At 34.4% G+C, this 23731-nt stretch overlaps 1 protein-coding gene and 1 long non-coding RNA gene across 3 annotated transcripts in view; both read right to left on the minus strand.

Annotated features, from left to right (window-relative positions):
• The window catches only part of LOC107724038 (guanine nucleotide-binding protein G(olf) subunit alpha-like), a 117017-nt gene extending 108895 nt beyond the window's left edge, over positions 1 to 8122 (minus strand). For both annotated transcript variants that reach the window (XM_016532816.1, XM_016532817.1), the window contains exon 1: positions 8011 to 8122. In XM_016532816.1, coding sequence (XP_016388302.1) covers positions 8011 to 8087 — 77 coding nt within the window. In that variant the 5' untranslated portion in view covers positions 8088 to 8122. The remainder of the gene's footprint in view (positions 1 to 8010) is intronic.
• Positions 8123 to 10308: 2186 nt separating this feature from the next.
• Positions 10309 to 18193, minus strand: LOC107724039 (uncharacterized). Its single transcript, XR_001637992.1, has 4 exons — positions 18096 to 18193; positions 17941 to 18014; positions 12460 to 12518; positions 10309 to 10585 (listed from the first exon to the last, which is right to left on the minus strand). It is a non-coding gene; the product is annotated as an uncharacterized LOC107724039 (long non-coding RNA).
• Positions 18194 to 23731: the final 5538 nt, after the last annotated feature.

Below are 23731 nucleotides of genomic sequence, written 5' to 3' on the forward strand. Positions count from 1 at the left end.
CAGCATATACAGAGGAAGAGTTTAGCCCGTTTCACACATACAGTCTTTACTGGAATATTACCGGTAAGTTCCCATTAAGAGGTCATGTGTGAACAGGACCTTTTCAAAAAGCCATTGCCCCTCGCAGCTTTTTCAATGTGTCGCACTTCTCCATTCATCAGGGCTGCAACTCTGCAATTAGATACTTTTATGCACGTCTCATGCTTATAAGAGCAAAAAATTCTGATTGGCTAGTAATGTTAGTTTGGTTGAGAGTGAAAGCTGTGGTCCTCTCATACCATTGGTAAGCGAACTCATGGACTCAAAAGTGATATCAACAAGTTTTATTTTAAATGTAGGACTATTTTGTTTTCCCGCAGCCAAACGCTGCACGCCAGAGATCCGGCACGGTGCCGGAGAACTTTAAGCCCATAATATCTGCATGATTGAAAGTGTGCTATTGATTTTATACAACAGTTCAATAAACAAGAAGGTTCATATATGGGGGTATATGTCAAACGTCACCTGACCAAACCTGAAAACAGGTTGAAGAGTGTTAACAGCAAATAGGGTTGCCAACTTCAGAAAAGGAAAATAAGGGACAATCTTGGTTTTTCATAGAAAAATAAGGGACAGAATAAAGGACACACAGGCCTATTATATATCTATATATACACACACACACACAGGTATATATGTTTTAGATTTGTAATGTTTTTTTTAATGGAGTCTTTTATGCTCATCAATGCTGTATTTATTTGATCAAAAATACAGAAAAAAACCCGGTAATATTGTGAAATATTATTGCAATTTCTAATATTGGTTTCCTATCTTATTATACTATAATTTATTTCTGTGTGACGCAGCACTGAATTTTCAGCATCATTACTCCAGTCCTCAGTGTCACATGATCCTTTAGAAATCATTCTTATGCTGATCTATTATCAGTGTTGTACGACGGCGTTTTAGTGACACGTTAAAAAAATAAAAAATCTAAGATTACGAGATTAAAGTCATAATATTTCGAGAATAAAGTTGAAATATTTCGATAATAAAGTCGAAATATTACGAGAATAAAATCTAAATGTTTCGAGAAAGTCGAAATATTACGAGAATAAAGTCGAAATATTACGAGAATAAAGTCGAAATGTTTCGAGAATAAAGTCGAATAAAGGCAAATGGCCCGGATTGAGAACACCGGGAGACGTTGCCAGGCCACCGGAATTGATTTAAATATTGTTGGGTCCGAGCAGCCGCATCATCTTACTGGGATGAGGAAGAGTCCATTTTAAGGACTCGCGGAAACAGCTTAATATCAAGAATATGATATTTATTAACAGACTGAACAGGAACAACTTTTTATCTTAACATCAGCTCACAAACCCAATCTACATTCCTTTGGGGGGCACTGTGGCTCTCTTATTTAACCCTTTTTTAATACACTACAAATATATGTGGGATTATTAGCAGAAATCATACCATGTGTCATACTCGCAGGTACAGTATGCTTGGAAATAATATTTAATGTCTTCCATTGCATTTGTTATTTGTAGTGCGCCAGCCACCCAATAGCAATACGCTTTGTGCTTTTGGTAGGCCTACATTTAATAAGTCTCAGCTTTCAAAATCAGTTTTATAGCAAAACACAAATTATGTGTCTTACAATAATGCTTTTTTCTAGCTCTTTAATGATCAGATTGCTGTATTTATGTGAACCAGTTCATTAAATTATACTGTTTTCTTTGTGAAAATTCCAAAATTCCAAATTTGTTCCAAAAAATCCACCACCTACTCCACAAAAACGTCTGTGGCGTCCAAACTTTTATTCCTCACATGTAGCCTATTTAATTAATAAAACATTCTAAAAGTTGAAGTGGGCTCCAACTCATTAACTTAAGTTATATTGTTTTCTTTTCTGAGGTAGCCTGTAGGTTATAACATGTAAGTGACTATTCACAAGCTGTTTTATTCATGGTATAATACAGTAAATGATTGGACATAATATTTAACGTGTTCCATTCATTATTTGTATGCCAGCCACCCAGTAATCGCAATAATTTTGTGCTTTGTTGCTTTTAATATAACACAGCTCAGCTTTCTAATTCTATCAGCTTTATCACGAAATACAAATTTTAAATGTGTTTTTACTCTTTATTTCAAGTTTATAGCAAGATATAAAAGTGAAGGAACATCAGAAGTCATGAAAAAACAGTATAGCTTAATTTATAATGAAAATAATGTCTCATTATCGTAATCGGAATGACTCACATGCCATAAAAGTATTCAAATAGTTTATTTAAAAAAAAAAAAGAAAGAAAAGAAAAAAAAAAAAAACATTTACTGACCCCAAAATTTTGAATAGTAGTGTATATTTAACACAAAATTTTTATTTTGAATAAATACTGTTCTTTTTTATCTTTTTATTTATCAAAGAATAACAATATTAAGCAACACAATATTAAGCAACACAACTGTTTCCAACATTGATTATAAATCAGCATATTTTAATGATTTCTGAAGGATCAAGTGACACCGAAGACTGGAGTAATGATGCTGAATATTCATTCAAAGTGAGGGGGGCACATGCCCCCTCAGATTTTTGAGCCAAGTGGATTTTGAATGCAGCTTCCAAAAGACAAAAAAATAGCCAATTAATTTGTTATTTGATACGATCACACCGGCGTGATTAGATCGTTCAGTACGTCGATCACATCACCAGCTGCTAACTTCAAATCTGCGTTCGCTGGCTAGCGCTGAGCCAGAGACAGACGCGTTTGTACAGCGCTGCATTATAACCAATCACACAGGATGCTGTTGAGCTTACGAATGCAATGACCAATCAGAGGCGTTCAGATGAGTCATCGCTAAAATGCCGGTGTTTTCTTCACTCGCTCGCTGACTGAATACTTCTTTCTGGCGAATAATATAGTCAGAAACGACAAAGTGCAGACGTGTGCACGAATTTGTAAGTAACAAATTTTTATAAATGATTATAAACGAATTTGTAATAAGATACTCATTTCACAGTGTAAACAGCTTCAGTGATTTTAATGGAAGTTTTTGTGAGTGCTTGATCTCTAAACTGAAGTCAGTGAAAATGTTTTTTGATAATATAAATGTTCTTTGCTCTCTCTCTGTACAATGAAAGTGTTATGATTTTAGCCTAACTTACAATGTTTTTATTAAATTCACATTAAATGCAAAGGCAGTCGTACTAAAAATATTTTATGGCATGACACCATGTAGCAACTCAATGTAATAACTGCACATAATGTAAAAACTGCATATAATGTAATAAATATTACATTATTATTGTAATAAAATGTTCATAATGTAATAATTTTCTAAAAACGTAAACAAATTTGAGCTAATAATGTAATTTTTCAATGTAATAAAAATGTTTCACATAATGTAATAGGTTATTGTATGAGAAATGTATTACATTATGAACACACTGTGGCAACTTATAATGCAATCACAGTTCATAAGGTAATACCAGCACATAATTTAAAAGAACTATGTTTACAATATCATAATTATCTTTCAATATAATAAATTTGAGCACAAAACATAATCATAGTTTTATTAAAAGAAAATTTGGCTTATTAGGCTACATTGTATACACAACTTACACAAAATACACAACTTTTATTTTTTATAAAAAGCTTACTAATTATGTGATTATGACATGCTTAATTTTTGAGAAATAGGCCTGGTTTCACAGACAGGGCTTAGACTAAGCCAGGATTAGGCCATAGTTCAATTAGGACATTTAAGTAATTGTTATAAATGTGCCTTAGAAAAAAACATTACTGGTGTGCATTTTGAGACAAAATAAAGGCACTGATATATTTTAAGATCAGTCAGAGCAAGTTTCTTTCAGTTGAAAGCACTCAGACTTAAATTTTAGTCTGGCATTAGGCTTAAGCCTTGTCAGGGGAATAGTCATTTAAATGGTTGTTATAAAAACTTGTTTATATTCTACACAAATGTATAGGCCTAATGTATTTATAATTTTGGCGATATGATTAGATGGTTTTATCTTCCTGAGGTAAATGTCACGTAACTGACACATTCTTCACAGGCTGTTATACTGATGATTTCACTGGCTTATAGGCACAGAAATGATGCGTGATTGTAGTTGTACTTTATTTTTCAACATTTAATCTAATATATTCAACAATCCTCTGATGTACATTCATGTTATAACTTGTATTAAAGTGAAGAATTGTTCATTTAACTTGTGCTCCGTGCTGCCGTAACGTATTTAAGCAACATTCCATATTACATCCATACAGAAAGCATTTTATCATGTCATGCCCAGTTTAGGGAGCTAATTACTCTCACACACTCTCTCTCTCTCACACACACACACACACACACACACACACAACCAAGAGCACCCTTAGTTGAAACTGTAATAATAACATATTTGGAAAACTCTTCTGTGCATATTTACATTTGCATAGCATCAGATGTTTCTATTTACAATGTTTGCAGCGTTGAGCAGTGTAGCTAATCACAGACACGTCCATTGAACCGATGAACTGAGATAAGTGACAGGCTCAGAGCATTTGAAATTATAAAGGGAGCACTCTTTGCACACATACTAGACTATCTGTAATGCATTCAGAATTTTAATTAAAGGTAGGGGTGCTCCGATTGATCGGCTACCGATCACTATCGGCCGATAATCACATTGGGATGTTTGATCGGCGGTCTCTACAGAAATGATGCGTGATTGTAGTTGTACTTTATTTTTCAACATTTAATCTAATATATTCAACAATCCTCTGATGTACATTCATGTTATAACTTGTATTAAAGTGAAGAATTGTTCATTTAACTTGTGCTCCGTGCTGCCGTTGCTTGAGGCAGATGACGCGATCTATCCCAGACTACATTAGATGGAAACTTTTTTTTGTTTTTTCCAAATGTGTTAAAAAAATGCCTTCAATTCAAAGGACAAAGAATTTAGTAGGGGTGCAACTGAATTGTTCCTAGCAAAAATTTTAATCAATTAAAATATATTTATATGTAATCACTGTCATTGTCATCATACCACGGACATTATACCTGAGATGTTAAAGGGGTCCTAGTATGCTTTTTCACTTGTTCAACTTTAGTTAATCTGTAATATTGCTGTTTGAGCATAAAGATCTGCGAAGTTACAAAGCTCAAAGTCCAATTCAAAAGGAGATATTTTATTTAACAGAAATCACTTTTAAAAAAACTACAACGAAGGACTTGTTTGGACTACAACGCATATTTTCCGGGATTTGTGATATCACAAATATCGATGAATGGGACGAGACCTGGTTGAGCTGCACTAGAGAAGGCAACGAGTGTTATCACTATGTCGGAGACACGCTAGCTTTCCCAAGGCAGACGAACTTAGAGTGGTTACAATCATCCGGGTTTAAATCGCGCTCAAATTGATTTGATTTTGAGCAATATTTACACTGAAGCTCGCAGGCGGCTATGGAAAGGGCATGACATTTCCCGACCAAGCACCGAGTGGTGCCAATCACAACACGCACTGGCCCAGCTAACCAATCACAGCACATTTCGTATTTCAGAAGGCGGGCCTTCATTTGATACAAGAACTATTCGAGCTGTTCATGCCAGACTGGGGAGAGAGGTGTTGTAATAATGTAAAATATGTGAAAAAATAATGTGTTTTTCGAACAACCTAGTATGAGAGCCTGTTCTAGTACACCCCCAAAACAAAATCAAGACTTTGTAAAAGAGCATAATAGGACTCGTTTAAAGTCCACATGAAATCAAAATTTACAATATTTATTTTGTTAGTGCATATTGCTAGTCTTAAGGTCAACAATTAATCTGTGCAAGTTAATCCTCTGAAAAAAATTGTTTGTTTTGGTAAACTTTAATCAAAATCTGATCATTTTCTTCCACTCTGGAATGGCGTGCCTTCTCTGATGAAGTCAGTTTGAAGGCTTGGGCAGAATATGCTTAACCACGCCCCTCCGACCCATTAGTCTGCTGTGAGTGAGAGATGAGAGGAGGAGTGCAAAAATAAAACCCCATCGTCTACTTATTATTCCGTTGCTGCGTCTCAATGTGCCTACTTATACTACGCCCTTAAAGTATGTACTCTTTTGGTGAAGAAAAAGTACACACTTTTGAGTGTGTAGTAGAAGAGTAGGCAAGCTTTGGGACATACTATCACGTCACACAACTGCATCTTTAACGGACGCTCTGTCGCATAGATACACGCAACCTGTCACTGTAAACTGGCCTGTCAATCATCTTGTCACAGTTAACATCCTCCACATTCACATACTATTTAGGATGGATAGTATGAACATTGAGACGCAGGGCGTTTCAGTTGGAAATAGGCCACCACACTGAAATCCAGTCGACAGCAACTTCCGGTTTACGCGGACTTTAAAGTAAATATGTCAGCAAACTGCGCTCTTTCAAGGATGTGCATTTAATGCATGGCCAAAGTAAGAACATAATCTAAGTGTCTCCTCACATATTTGCTTTGCTTAATCCATTCATGTACAACTTAATTCTAAAAAGAAATTTGTTGTACAAAAAGTTTACATTATGTGCAGTTATTACATTTTGAGTTGCTACACACCCATATCTGTTACTTAAGTAAATAGACAGGTTTTTATGCATAGTTAATAGATTACATTATTAGGCTACTTTGACCATCGCCCATTATAGATCAACTAACATAGGTGAGATGTACATATTTATCTTTTGTGTGTGTGTGTGTGTGTGCTTTATTTATATTTATACATATGTGTGTTTCATTCACATCTTATTTTTATTATCTCTGTGTTGTTGTTGTCTCTGTGTACTGGAAGCTTGTGACAATAAAACAAATTCCTTGTATGTGCAAACATACTTGCCAATAAAGTTATTTCTGACTTCTGATATGCGTGTGTGTAAGTAGGCCTACTACAGTATATATGAAAATGCATATTTTTCAATTAAAGAGAACTTATAGAATAAATATGGACTGCTTTGGGTGCTTGACACTTCATTGGTCATTTTGTGTTTTAAGAATGATATTCAAGGTTAAGAATACGCTGGAAGTTACTTAAATGTCAATTATATAGGTAACGTTATACATTAGAGAAAGACAACTTTCCTTATTGATCACGTCTTCCCTCAAGTAAAATGCACGTTTTCTTGCGTGGCTGGATGTTGGAATCACGTTGTTTGCATTCGCTCAAACTGATTTGCTGAAGTCGAAACGCGGACGTTAAAAAACGTAACTTTGTTAGTGCGAGTCCCGCTCGCTGTGAAGCGGGAGCGACCAGCCGGCAGAGGATTCCGCTTGGTCTTAAAGCCTCCCTCGAACGGCTATGTTCACAAATCAAACACTTGAATGAATCAGCAGTTTGAATAAATCGGCTGAACAACAGATTCATATTTACGGTCTCATTTTTAAATTTATTTATTTATTTGTTTGTTTGTTTAAATTATTATATATTTTTTATATTCAATTTTTAAACTAATTAATTTATAGTGTTATATGTGTATTATATGTGTATAATGTGTATATAACCTAAATGCTACTTCAGATGCAGCTTCTGAGAACAATGGTATGGCCACACTGTAGCCTCTGTAGCCTTTGTAATAAATTCAATGTTCAATAAAAATATTTCTTTCTAACGTTATACTTTGTAATGTCTATACACTGCTTTTTTAATTTAACACAATAATGATTTACCTTCTGGGGCTAATTTCTCAGGCCAAATTACTGTAGATTTGTGATTAATTAATCATAATTAATTAATCAAAAATTTCACTCCCTCGACAGCCCTAATATACATATGCATAAAAGTGCTCTAAAATCATAGTAATAATACGTAATACTGCCATAGAAATAATTGAAAATATATAACACATTGCCAAGCCCTATCACCAACCTCTAATAACAATAATTGACCGTTATATTGTTACAAATGCATATTAGTATTTTAGGGTAATTGTGCAGCACTTGGGATGGAAACCGAGAATTCCCAAGAAATAGTTGAACTGTGAAACCTGTTAGTCCAGATGCTGCAGAACAGATCAAGAGACTCGCGCAGCCGGTTAGTGCTGTTGTCCTCCCTTATGACCATGTTATAACTGCTACTGGCTGCCACAAAGATGATGGCGGTCACATCTGTGATTATAGACAAGAAGAGATATATTATCACCAAACACACACTTTTAGGATAGTTCACCCAAAAAAATGAAATTGTCATAATTTCCTCACCCTCATGTCATTCAAAACATTTATTTTATTTGAAGAATGAATGACATACATACACACAAGCTTAGCACGGAAACATGCAAGAACAAACCTCACTTGTTTTTGTGCTTCACACATGCACAAAATAAATGAGGCAACACACTAGGCATACCACGGTAAGGATATTTTTCCACTGATTAATAATCTTGTGATAACATCGATACTACCGATTACACTGCACACTTTACAAGATATGGTACTTGTTAATGATGCTCAGGATCTGTAGCACTTTTATCTTTAATGTTATATCTTTACACCTTTTCCATTCTTCAAACAAAACGTATGCTTGAAAATGGTTGACTTATTATTATAGTTAATGAAAAACACAACAATAAAAACATACAATGACAAACTTATATTAAACATAAAACTTTTGTTAGGTGACATATGGAGCCCCGCACAAGACATGCAGACAAAAATGTATTTACTGTGGCCAAGAAATAAGAATTGGTTCCTACATTATAATTTGTTTCCTCATTTTATTAAACCGTGGCCTTGTTGTACTAATTTTGGAAACAAATTACTACAACATGGCCACAATTCAATTTAAATTAGTGAAAATTTATATTTTGTGGCAACAAAATAGAAATTTTCCCTCATTTTAATTCAATATATAACTCAAAACGTATTACTCTGCTTATACCTGTGTCATAACAAATAAATTAAAGATTTTCCCTAAATTAATGCAAAAATTTGTGGTTTATTATTATATTTAATAAAAACAAAACAATAATAAAATAAACACAGATAAACAGACTTATATTAAACAGAAATACTGCCAAATAGGCGTTTGCTTTATTGCTGACAGCAAATCCTCCGTCATCGTAACTCCTTACTCTTTTCACGTGATAAGTGAAATTTTGCTCCTGCTGCTCCTGCTGTATGGAGCAGCCGCTTTCAGTTTATAATTGTAGCATCCATTGTCAAACTGAACTAAACAATTTTTATGTCTATAAAAAAAGGAAAACTACAGTGGGGACACTGGGCAAGTAATATAATTAGTATATGGCCAAACAATATGTAATTAAAACAAATTCCTTGTATGTGCAAACATACTTGCCAATAAAGTTATTTCTGACTTCTGATATGCGTGTGTGTAAGTAGGCCTACTACAGTATATATGAAAATGCATATTTTTCAATTAAAGAGAACTTATAGAATTAATATGGACTGCTTTGGGTGCTTGACACTTCATTGGTCATTTTGTGTTTTAAGAATGCTATTCAAGGTTAAGAATACGCTGGAAGTTACTTAAATGTCAATTATATAGGTAACGTTATACATTAGAGAAAGACAACTTTCCTTATTGATCACGTCTTCCCTCAAGTAAAATGCACGTTTTCTTGCGTGGCTGGATGTTGGAATCACGTTGTTTGCATTCGCTCAAACTGATTTGCTGAAGTCGAAACGCGGACGTTAAAAAACTTAACTTTGTTAGTGCGAGTCCCGCTCGCTGTGAAGCGGGAGCGACCAGCCGGCAGAGGATTCCGCTTGGTCTTAAAGCCTCCCTCGAACGGCTATGTTCACAAATCAAACACTTGAATGAATCAGCAGTTTGAATAAATCGGCTGAACAACAGATTCATATTTACGGTCTCATTTTTAAATTTATTTATTTATTTGTTTGTTTGTTTAAATTATTATATATTTTTTATATTCAATTTTTAAACTAATTAATTTATAGTGTTATATGTGTATTATATGTGTATATGTGTACATAAACCTAAATGCTACTTCAGATGCAGCTTCTGAGAACAATGGTATGGCCACACTGTAGCCTTTAAAGTTTGTGTAATAAATTCAATGTTCAATAAAAATATTTCTTTCTAACGTTATACTTTGTAATGTCTATACACTGCTTTTTTAATTTAACACAATAATGATTTACCTTCTGGGGCTAATTTCTCAGGCCAAATTACTGTAGATTTGTGATTAATTAATCATAATTAATTAATCAAAAATTTCACTCCCTCGACAGCCCTAATATACATATGCATAAAAGTGCTCTAAAATCATAGTAATAATACGTAATACTGCCATAGAAATAATTGAAAATATATAACACATTGCCAAGCCCTATCACCAACCTCTAATAACAATAATTGACCGTTATATTGTTACAAATGCATATTAGTATTTTAGGGTAATTGTGCAGCACTTGGGATGGAAACCGAGAATTCCCAAGAAATAGTTGAACTGTGAAACCTGTTAGTCCAGATGCTGCAGAACAGATCAAGAGACTCGCGCAGCCGGTTAGTGCTGTTGTCCTCCCTTATGACCATGTTATAACTGCTACTGGCTGCCACAAAGATGATGGCGGTCACATCTGTGATTATAGACAAGAAGAGATATATTATCACCAAACACACACTTTTAGGATAGTTCACCCAAAAAAATGAAATTGTCATAATTTCCTCACCCTCATGTCATTCAAAACATTTATTTTATTTGAAGAATGAATGACATACATACACACAAGCTTAGCACGGAAACATGCAAGAACAAACCTCACTTGTTTTTGTGCTTCACACATGCACAAAATAAATGAGGCAACACACTAGGCATACCACGGTAAGGATATTTTTCCACTGATTAATAATCTTGTGATAACATCGATACTACCGATTACACTGCACACTTTACAAGATATGGTACTTGTTAATGATGCTCAGGATCTGTAGCACTTTTATCTTTAATGTTATATCTTTACACCTTTTCCATTCTTCAAACAAAACGTATGCTTGAAAATGGTTGACTTATTATTATAGTTAATGAAAAACACAACAATAAAAACATACAATGACAAACTTATATTAAACATAAAACTTTTGTTAGGTGACATATGGAGCCCCGCACAAGACATGCAGACAAAAATGTATTTACTGTGGCCAAGAAATAAGAATTGGTTCCTACATTATAATTTGTTTCCTCATTTTATTAAACCGTGGCCTTGTTGTACTAATTTTGGAAACAAATTACTACAACATGGCCACAATTCAATTTAAATTAGTGAAAATTTATATTTTGTGGCAACAAAATAGAAATTTTCCCTCATTTTAATTCAATATATAACTCAAAACGTATTACTCTGCTTATACCTGTGTCATAACAAATAAATTAAAGATTTTCCCTAAATTAATGCAAAAATTTGTGGTTTATTATTATATTTAATAAAAACAAAACAATAATAAAATAAACACAGATAAACAGACTTATATTAAACAGAAATACTGCCAAATAGGCGTTTGCTTTATTGCTGACAGCAAATCCTCCGTCATCGTAACTCCTTACTCTTTTCACGTGATAAGTGAAATTTTGCTCCTGCTGCTCCTGCTGTATGGAGCAGCCGCTTTCAGTTTATAATTGTAGCATCCATTGTCAAACTGAACTAAACAATTTTTATGTCTATAAAAAAAGGAAAACTACAGTGGGGACACTGGGCAAGTAATATAATTAGTATATGGCCAAACAATATGTAATATCGACAACACTGACTGCCGCAACAAGCCAAGCATCCATAAGTTTCTGCATTTACCATATGTGATCTGTTCATAATATAAAGAAAATTAATTTATTCTAGACTAAAGATTAAACTGCTCGATTCATATGGATTTGTGTTATGAAGGTTTAAATTGTTTTTTTTTTTATTGTTGTTGTTGTATTTTTGTGTGTGTACTCGTTTATGCTACATTGTGGGGACCAATTGTCCCCACAAGGATAGTAAAACCTGAAATTTTTGACATTGTGGGGACCGGCATGCAGTTCCCACGAGGGAAAAAAAAAAAGTAAAAATAGTAGAAGATGTTTATCTGAAAGTGTAACAAAACACTTAAGATATTTTGATGAAATCTGAGAGCTCTCTGACCAGAGATGCATGCACTTTCTACTGAATGTAAACAACGCTCATTACATTGATTACATTCTGGGGTCCTTGCTGTCTATGCAGGGTCAGAGAGCTCTCAGATTTCATCAAAAATATCTTAATTTGTGTTCCGAAGATGAACGAAGGTCTTACGGGTTTGGAACGACATGAGGGTGAGTAATTAATGACAGAATTTTCATTTTTGAGTGAACTAACCCTTTAACATAAATGCCATTAGTTACTTTCAGATATATCAACAACAAAACTGTTTTTGTAAAAAAAAAATTGTTTACAGAAAAAAATATATACCACAAAGCTTGAGTAATTTGTAAGCTCACCGTTAAAGCACTGAATCCATTTCCTCCTTTCATCTCTCTGACCGCCCACATCAAACATACTGACACACAGGGAGAAAGAAATAAGAAATGTTTCTGTATAACAACTGAACAAACAAGTATTTATATAAATGTAGTAACTGAATGCAGTTATAAATCATTAGATCAATTATAGATCCTGCGTATAGTGGGGCCCAAAAGTCTAAGTATACTAGTGTAAATGCTTCTATTCAATTTTTTTTCCTCCATTCTGTCACCAATGGAGTATGGATTCCTTGCCACTGTCGCCTTTGGCTTGCTTAGTAGGTGACACTTAATTATTGGCAATATTGTCGACTTGATTCCACAGACACTATTTGAAGAGAACTGAACTGAGCTGGACAATGACATCACTGAATCAATTATGAACTGACTTTAATTAAAAAAAGTAACTGTTTACTATTGTTCTCTTTTTAGAGCTGAATTGTGTTTGCATTATTGACACTATTTTCCTGTTTAACACTGTAAAGCTGCTTTGACAATCTGTAAGCGTTATATAAATAAAGGTGACTTGACTATTCCTCTCTAATAGACTTTATGCACATTCACTTCAACATTTTGTCTCTGCCAGCTTAGTCATATTCAGTGTAATGACAGAAGTTTTTTTTGTCCTATGATAGTTCTGCTGAGTGATTTCCATGATTTACTGAATTTTAAAATGTTTATAGACAAATTAGACTGTAGATAAAAAATTGGAAATATATTTTTTTCTAGTTCACAGGTATATACACTGCTCAAAAAATGTTTAGGGACCACTTAAATCACACATTGGATCGCCATGAACAAAATATTCAAGCTGAAAATCTTTACTTGTATACACTGTGTAAGAATTAAAAGATGTGACAATGGTCAGTGAAAGCTGAAATCATCAACCCATTAAGGGCTGGATTCAAAATCACACAGGAAAAAATACTGATCCAACTTGCATGAATTTCATCACAGCAACTCAATGTAAATCAGTAGATTGTATGGCCTCCATATGCTACTTGCTACCTTCGGATGCTTCAATAATGTCAAAACACAAAACTAGAGACAAATCAGACTTGCTGTCTTGCTTCTCCAGTGCACCTGTTGTCACTTTCATTTACACCAAAGCAGGTTAAACAGATTCACAATCACTTATGCTTTGTAACTGGACAGACTGATATCCCTGACGTTTAACTGAGTTAGTGATATACTGTGTTGATTAAATGTTCCCTTAATGTTTTTGAGCAATGTATATGAAGCAATGTTTTATTTAGTTTTGTTTATTTTATTATCATTAATGTAAAACACAACCATTTTAAACTCTTCACATTTAAATCATTTCAATTTTGACTATTTTTTCAATTATATTTGTGGATTTCAGAATCCAAATACATTTAATTGGCCAAGTGTACTCATGCACACAAGCAAAGTGTTGAATTCATTTAGTCAAAAGAAGTAGTACTTGGGTACCAAGATGATACTAAAATTGTAAAAATGTGACGATTCTAACCATCAGAAATGTAAGAGGTTTCCATTTACAAGCTTCTGAAGAGTTGAACATTGTAGCCAATCATAGAGATATAGTCAGCTTTTTTATTTTAATGGGACTCACTGAAATGACTGACCGCTCACTTCTTTTTTTTTTTTTTAATAATTTGAAACTGACAAATTAAGTAATTGAGAATTCATCAGTGTTTGTTCCAAATTTAATAAATACTACTTTGCTTTTTGATTCAACAGAATATTTTAAATAATAAAACAAATGAAAATGGCATAGACTAAACTAAGCTGCTTGGAAATGGTCTTACAATCTTTACCATTCTTCACATGCTTTCTGATTACCTCAAACAACTCTCTCCTTTGGTTTCTCTGGTCCATGTTCAGTGTGGTGCACACAATGATAGCAATCAGCATAGCGACTACATTTATCCTTTTAAATACTCCGAATGACAAATTAAACATTTGTGTGGAAGCTGTTTGTTAAAACGCTACTATAATCCAATCTTTTCTAGGGGAACCAACAAATCTGTTCTTTGAATATATCTAGAATAAGCAATTATTTATCTCTTTTCTAATTTTCTTTGCATTGTTCTATGACATACCAAAAGAATGCAGATATATGTGAGACAATAGACCGTTCGCAAAGAGCTTGATTGACAGGCGATCTGACCAATCAGAACGCGGATATTATGTGCTGCCGCTGCTATCCGCCATCTTCCCCGACAGCTACAGCCGGTCTCCATAGAAATCCATGTTAAAACGGGGTAAAAAAGATAATAAGCGGTAAAAAGCTAAAGGAATTCCTTTAAAGTACTTGTTTTGCATACCAGGAAATCTGTCATGTCCGCCGCTGTATGCATGGCTTGCAGCACTTAAGTTAAAATACTGAGTGTTAAATAATAAAATAATATGTTAAAACGTGTGCTCTTATCATTCCGTGAACTTCGCCCCAATCAGGAGCTGTATATGCACATGTGCGCTCATCTGTTTTCAATGCAGCTAACCTCACGTCGCTTCATGTCATCTTCCCACTCATCAAACTATGACAGGTCCTTTACTGCAAAAAGACGGTCACTGCTACACTCTAAAGTGATGAAACTATGGCGCCATGCGCTTTTTTAAACCATTTTCATAGGTTTCACGTTATATTGTTGGCTCAGAAAATATGTAAATGCGCATGTCCAGTAGCCGCAGCTGTATCCCTTCTTCAAATCAGACAGGAGAGTAGATCAACTTTGGTGGACTTAAACTTGAAAAATGGTGTGTTCCGCAGTTGAAATAAAATGCTTTCTGATGTTTATTCATTTCCATTTCGTGCTTTACGTAAATATGAAAAGACATCGGTTCACGTGTTTGAACTTGAGGCAATACAGTGATCTGTCACGACACTTTAAAGAGCCACAAAACAGTATTTATTGTTTGAATTTCTTTAAAAATATACTAATTTGAAAGCTGAGAGTCCTGAGTGATATATTATAAGGAGTAACGATATGTTTTATGAAATGTAGTGAAGTAAAAGGTACGATCTTATGCTTTGGAATGTAGTGAAGTAAAAGTAAAAGTTACTCAAAATAAAACTACTCCAGTAAAGTACAGATACTTGAAAAATGTACTTAAGTACAATAACGAATTAAAACTACTCCTTTACTGTCCACCACTGACTATTTGTACTGCATGCAAACACAATCTTGGCACAGCGGCCCAAAAAAAAGAAGAAAAAAAAAAAAGATTTTAATATATAATATTAATATAATAATATTTAATATATTAATAAACTAGTGTTTTCTGAGTCAATGTCACAAAGATGAAGTTGACGATCCTGACTCGCCATCTCCTCATTGGACGCACCTTTAGAGAGAAATGCATCTTTACGGATTACATAATGACATAATGAATTTTTCCGGTCTAAAGCAGTGGCGCAGGACATTCTAAAAGGCAGTGCTTCGAGACACTGCAAAAGACACGAGATGTGAGCGCAAAGGTAGTGCAGTGGAGCGGGCTTAATGTTCTAAAACAACAACCGGGGAAAATCTAATTTTTCTCACATTTCACTTGTCATAAACACTATACATCTAAGACAACCACACCGTAATCAAAGTGGATATTTTTATGCTTAAAGTGGCTTATGTACGGAGCCCCACACATGACATGCAGGAAAAATTTGTATTTGTAATTTGTAAAGCGTGCGCACAATATAATTTGTTCCCTCATTTTACTAAATAGTATGTACAACTTACTAACTCGTTCCCTCATTTTAAGTAAATTGTGTGCACGATATAATAATTTATCCTGGCCACGATCTAGTAATATCATGCGCACAATTTAATAAAATGAGAAAACAAATTCGTGCTCACTATTTAATAATTCTTTTTTTTTTTTTACGGTTGGAATAAAATAGCAGACTGAGTGAACTGCATCAATATGCTCTTCTTTTACCCGACAACCTTCAATCCTTTAGGCATATATGATGCTGCTGATATTTACACTCACGTACATATTAAGATAGAGAACAATATGTGAATATAAACATACTTTGTTTCTTTTTTTAGCGCATATTCAACACCCTATCTACAGCGCGCCTCTGTACGCTTTGGTCCGTGTTGCGCATGTCAGATTAAATAAGAAATAAATGGCATTTCTTATGTTTTTTTTCTTTCAGTATTTATTTAACCTTATTTATTTCAATTACAGTTTCTGAATGTTATTTACATATAAAATAGCTTACATATAGACTAATGTTATTAATGTATCGTTTTTAATGGAAACGTGTTTATATTTTTACCGTTAGTATACGTGAGGGGAAAAAAAGTTAGAATGAAGGATAAATTAAAATTCATAGCATTTAAACAAGTTCTGCTCGCGTATTTGAAGGTTTCTATTGGATGATTTAGGGTAAACGTCATATTATGCGACTACGCATTACTTTACGGAGAGCTTACGAACTACTAGCTACGTCCTGCCTTACGAACAACTGGTGCAACCAAATAATGTATAGATTTAGTTACAAATTAGCTAGTAGTTACTAAGCCTCTAGTGTGGACTTATTTTTTTTTTCTTTCAATATTTATTGATCCTTATTTATTTCAATTACAGTTTCTGAATGTTATTTACATATAAAATAGCTTACATATAGACTAATGTTATTAATGTATCGTTTTTAATGGAAACGTGTTTATATTTTTACCGTTAGTATACGTGAGGGGAAAAAAAGTTAGAATGAAGGATAAATTAAAATTCATAGCATTTAAACAAGTTCTGCTCGCGTATTTGAAGGTTTCTATTGGATGATTTAGGGTAAACGTCATATTATGCGACTACGCATTACTTTACGGAGAGCTTACGAACTACTAGCTACGTCCTGCCTTACGAACAACTGGTGCAACCCAATAATGTATAGATTTAGTTACAAACTAGCTAGTAGTTACTAATCCTCTAGTGTGGACTTAACGTTTTAATTTAAGTAAGAACTTACGAATGGCTGGTGCAACCCTACCCAGGATGCATCACTTATCTCCCCACCATCAGGCTCTCCATCGCTCATGGTATTTAGTGCTTCTTATAACTCTTCAGCATCCATAAATCGCCTTCTTTTACTCATTTTGTCTTTATTTATTAAACTATAACCGCTAGTTTAGTGAGTGAAAGGCGTTGCCTAGCACTGTACAATGTTAAAACATAAGCGGCAAGAAAATGACAGCGCGAAAATACAGGCATTATAGGTGGGTAAATTTGACCTGCTGGCACTTATAGGTATAAATGCCCTGTGTTTTGATCTGGTTTTATCTAAACAATTTTTAACAACAGCGGATTGTAAATTACACAATTAAAAGTCAATGACTGAGAGACTCGAATGTTTTACTCAAAATCTGTACATTTAAAAAACAGCAACGGGTAAAATTTAAAAAATATTTTGGAGCCTACTGTAGATTAAAATGCTTTACTTCTACGTAAATATATTATATCAAAAAGCTGACTTACTGAAAGTTGACTTTGTCTACTTGAAATCGAGTTTCAAAAATCCCTGAAGTCAGAACACGGCACCTCAGCAAATCCTGAAAGAAATGGACAAACTCTCAATTCAATGACACTGAACACTAATAACAATAATAAATCTAGTGTGACAGCACCCTCACCTGGTCTGTTGGTGTGTAGTCACTCTGTCCTACAGACTCAATTCTGTCCAGGAAGCTGAAAAAAAAAAAAAAAAAAAAAACTTAACAGACAAATTAAAATACACCATGATTATGAAAATACTATACTATAATATAATTAACTAAATTAACTGTAAGACAAATGTTTACCAACATCTGACATTGAGTGTTTCTCATGAAATTAATTTGGTCATTTTTACTGGGTTCACATTATGCTTTGCTCTGATTGACTAGACTTGAACAGTATGTGGGAAGCGGGTTACATATGTATTTGATTAAGTGTAAGCATGTGTGTGGATGAGTAAGTTGGTGAGACAGAGACATATACACCAGACAATTAAAGTGAGAATCTAAAACCTGCACTGGTGACCAACTATGTGCTGTGTCTGTGTTGGCCTCCAGGTGGAGCTCTAGCACAGGTCACTTCAGCCCTGTTTCCTTGCCTTAAAACTTGGACAGGACAACTACATTTTACATATCGTTTGCAACTGTACAGGTTATGCAGTGAATACTGCAAGCTTATCAGATACTGTATACCTCTACATATGACAGTTTTTTCTTTTGCTTTTGAAATGTTTGTCATGCTGTTTGGGGGTCAATGATGCGTTTTGGTCTGATGTTTTACACAGCCATTTTGGGCTGAACAATACATTTGTAAAGCATATTGTCCGTGTCATTTAGTTGACCTGGTTTACTATAGCAGCACAGTGAAGTTAGGATGACCTTTAATAAAAGGGTGGCCCCTTTATGCTGAGATAAAAACAAGGTATCCACAGGATATATTAGGAAAATTTTAAATTGTGGTTTCCAGGCTTGGAAAAGTCAGCTGGACAAAAGATTTAATGGACATGCATTCACTTTACTAGTTACACCTTGCTAGTACGGGGCTGGACCCCAGTTTTGACTTAGAACTGAATTAATTTTTCATGACAAATATTCAACAAGGTGCTGGAAACATTCCTCAGAGATTCTGGTCCATATTAACATAATAGCATCACACAGTTGCTGCAAATTTGACGGCTGCACATCCATGATGCGAATCTCCCATTCCACCACATCCCAAAGGGGCTCTATTAAATTGAGATCTGCAGACTGTGTTCAAAAAACAGTCTAAGATGATTAGTAAAGCTTTGTAACATGGTGCGTTATCCTGCTGGAAGTAGCCATCACAAGATGGGTACACTGTGGTTGTAAAGGGATGAACATAATAGCAACATTAATGAGGTAAGCTGTGGCGTTTTCGAACACACTTTGGCAGCATGATTTGTGAATTTTTTACACCAGCCCATTACTGTGACATCACTGATGAAATTATCAATTTCATCAGCCCCTTAACAGAATACATAGGGCTGGACAATAATTCAATATCAATATGTATCGCGATATAATTTTTTTCAATAACGATGATATGATTTTAAAACACATTTCCGATATACATTTCCAGTGTTTCCCATACATTGATTTATTTGTGGCATTTGACTTCGTTGAATAAACATGAGCACTGCACATTTCAAAATCAAAACACGACGCGGGTGTTTTATATGAACGTATCTCTGAAGGGAACCAACTGTCTTCAGAAAAGTTTCGATGGTATTTTTATTTGATCTGATAAAGTAGCGTTCATGAGCGGGGCTGCTTTGTTTTACAGTCATTACTGGGGAAACCACTGTTTCTGCCGCTCTCAAAGTGCCTCCTGCTGGCAGACAATTTGTTTGCATTTTCAATAATAAGCCCGTCTCCAGCAATGTTTTTGTTGTTGCTCTTTTTTTTTTCTGCAGAAGCTCAGAGCACTTTTCATTCTCTTTGTCCTGGCTGAAGCACATTTGTTTCAATCTATAAGAATAATCAGCCTACACTACCAGTCATAGGTTTTTTAACAGTAAGATTTACATGATCCTTCAGAAATCATTCTAATATGCTGATTTGCTGATTATCAATATTTAAAACAGTTGAGTACTGTTGAGTAAATAGTTTTTTTCAGGATTCTTTGATGAATAGAAAGATACAAAGATAAGCATTTATCTGAAATAAATAGCTTTTGTAACATTATACAATATACCATTCAAAAGCTTGGAGTCAGTATAAATTTTTTTTTGGGGGGGGATTATAGAAATTAATACTTTTATTTAGCAAGGATGCTTTAAATTGATCAAAAGTGATGATTAATACATTTATAATGTTGCAAAAGATTTCTATTTCAGATAAATGCTGTTCTTCTAAACTTTCAATGCATCAAAGAAACCTGAAAAAATTCTATGCTATTTTCAACATAATAATAAATGTTCTTTGAGCAGCAAATCAGAATATTATAATGTTTTCTGAAGGATCATGTGATTGGAGTAATAATGCTAAAAATTTAGCTTTGAAATCACAGGAATAAATTACATTTTAAAATATTTCCAAATAGAAAACAGTTATTTTAAATAGTAAAAATATTTCAAAATGTTACTGTTTTTGCTGTATTTTGGATCAAATAAATGCAGGCTTGGTGAGCAGAAGAGAATTCTTTACAAAACATTAAAAATCTTACTGTTAAAAAACTTTGACTGGTATGTTAGCCTATAGTTTGAAGGTAAAGATATTAATAATTAATAAGGTGAGTCTGAGATGTTTATTTGACAGTGATTTCACATTTCTTGTTTGTATGAAGGCTAAATAGCTACATATAAAAGGTGAACATTAATTTATTTGTGCTGGTTTTTTTTCTAAAATATTATATGGTTTTATATGAGGTGTCATAGACTTGGCATATTCATTTTTCATAAGTTTGTTTGCACAGACATCTATTTTGGGCGTTCTTGGCAGTTTTTCCGAGGCTTTTTTTAATAGTGTTCATATACCGGAATTATATCGTATCAACCGAAATTAAGAAATATATCGTGATATAAATTTTGGCCATATCGTCCAGCCCTATGTTAGCATGATTAGCATGATTCTAATTAATTAATTATTTTATGAGAGCTGGCATTTGAAAAGAGTCAAAATAATTTTAGAATAATATTCAGGGTTATTACCATTAAGTAAAACTATTAAAAACATTTTTTTCTTTATTGAAATTAAGCTGAAATAAAAGAAAAAAAGTGGATGGGGATTATTAGGAGGCCATGATAGACAAGAGCCAGTGACGGTAATTTGGCCAGGACACCGGGGATACACCCCTACTCTTTACGAGAAGTGCCATGGGATTTTTAATGACCACAGAGACTTCATAGACTTAGCAAATTATTTTTTTCATTAGTTTGTAGGTACAGACATCTGTTGTGGGTGTTCTTGGCAGTTTTTATGAGGCTTTTTTTTAATAGTGTTCATATCGATATCGGAATTATATCGTATCGACCGAAATTAAGAAATATATTGTGATATAAATTCTGGCCATATCGTCCAGCCCTACATATACACCAAACAAACACATTCAGATGGTCTCGCCTTGTGTGAGGCCACTATATACTATACTTTGGGTCCATTCACCTCCGTTCATGCGTTCATGCCCATTATCCTCCGTTCATGAATGTGAGAAACCAAAAAATGCAAGCTCATGCAATGTTTTGTCTTATGCTGCTTACCAAAGTTCATGTTTGGTGGATCCTGACCTGTGAATTTGCATATAAAGTGACGTGACATGTGGCCAAGTATGGTTACCCATACTCGGAATTAGTGCTCTGCATTTATCCCATCCAAAGTGCACACACACACACACACACACACACACCGTGAACACACACCCGGAGCAGTGGGCAGCCATTTATGCTGCGGCGCCCGGGGAGCAGTTGGGGGTTCGGTGCCTTGCTCAAGGGCACCTCAGTCGTGGTATTGAAGGTGGGAGAGAGCGCTGTACATTCACTCCCCCCACCTACAATCACCGCCGGTACGAGACTCAAACCCGCAACCTTTGGGTTACGAGTCCGACTCTCTAACCATTAGGCCACGACTTCCCAATATAGAGGACAAATAGCCAAATAGAGGAACTAATCAAGACATGTCACATTTCACTACACAGCACCCATCACAGATCATTTTATTTTGTTGCATAGCAGCTTTATAAAGTTTTGTTGTGCCCTTCAGCTGTGACTATATTCACAATATAGGTCAGGTCACATTTATTTGTATAGCGCTTATACAATATCGCTTCACAGAAATAAACAGGAAACAAACTGTGTTAATGCTGCAATGTTACAACACAGAATGACCTCTTTTACCTTACTGCTTAATTATAAAAGTAAAAGAACAAAAACATCTATACTTGACCTATCGGTAAGCCCCGCCCCCCTTAGTTGCTGTTGCTCCCTCGGACAAACAAACGGAGCTGCTCACTGACTTACAATGACAGCTGTCAGTGTCAAAAGCTGAAAACCTTGTCCCACAATGTTTTTGAACAATTTTGGACACAGAAGGGCCACCATTCAAGTGGGAATTAAATATGCCATGGACGGATATATAAAATATTTTAAAATAAATATGGTGGGTAACTTGAAGCGAGGGTTTACAGATCCCAATGCAAGCGGGAGAAGTCTCATATTATGGCCGTCACGATCGCGGATGACAACATGCAGGATCAACACTGGTTAAATGTCGATTAACTTAATCGTAACCGCACTTGAACAGTTTAATATGGAGAGGCACTGAAATGTAGACCTTCGTTTATGTGATTTTGACCTACACTGTACATGACGTGAGAACAGTTTGCTATTTAGGTTTGTACTTTATCATGGACTCACTAACTTTAATGTTAGCTAGTTTTAGCCAGAGATACCTTGCTGAAGCACAAGATGACATTAACGTTCTGCTTGAGCAGCTGAAAATTGTAACTTAATTAGAGTATGACAACCTCTACATCTTGTCATATAAAAATGACAAGAAAATGAATGTTTTCGTCTTCATTGAGATTGGGGTTGAATGCTTTAGGGACATTTTGCTTTTGTTTTGTTTGGATTTAGGAAATGTAATAAAAAAATTTGGTAACACTTTCTAAGAAGCCCGTATTTATAATACATTATAAGGGTATTCTTAAGGCATTATAATGAATGCATAATGCATTATAAAATACCTTATAATATGTTGTATTTAAATACTACTCCACTACAAGTGAAAGTTGTAAAAACTGGTTTTTACTTAAATAAAAGTACGAAAGTACATGTTTTTAAAAGTACTTAAGTATCAAAAGTAAATGCATTGTTTTATTGTCACATTGTTGTATACTTACAATACCTAGTGCCACTAATGCAACCTACTGAATTAGATATTGAAGGCTATGATATGGTTCATTTTAGACAAACAAAGCAAACATTGAAAAGAAAACAAATCTTTAGTCTTTTCAGAATTCTGGAACATACTCTCTCTGTATGGCCATGGGTGTGCAAGTTGCGCCAAAGAACCATCTTTTTGAATTTTGACATCAACTGATCAGTGTTCATAAAATGCTCATAAATCAGTGAACGTCACAACATGTGGCTAGGGTTTGGCATTGTTTTAATTTTATCCATTCTGATTCTGATTCTGCTTATTGATTTAAATTCTTATCGATTCCCAGTTTAGATTCCTAAGTTGTAAAAAAGTGAAGTAAAACATTTTGACCTGTGTGATCATTTAACCTACTTATTGATCATTTATTTGCAAAAAAA

The sequence above is a fragment of the Sinocyclocheilus rhinocerous genome, unplaced genomic scaffold (genome assembly GCF_001515625.1).
Source record: "Sinocyclocheilus rhinocerous isolate Xijiao unplaced genomic scaffold, SAMN03320098_v1.1 scaffold635, whole genome shotgun sequence".
NCBI lineage: Eukaryota > Metazoa > Chordata > Actinopteri > Cypriniformes > Cyprinidae > Sinocyclocheilus > Sinocyclocheilus rhinocerous.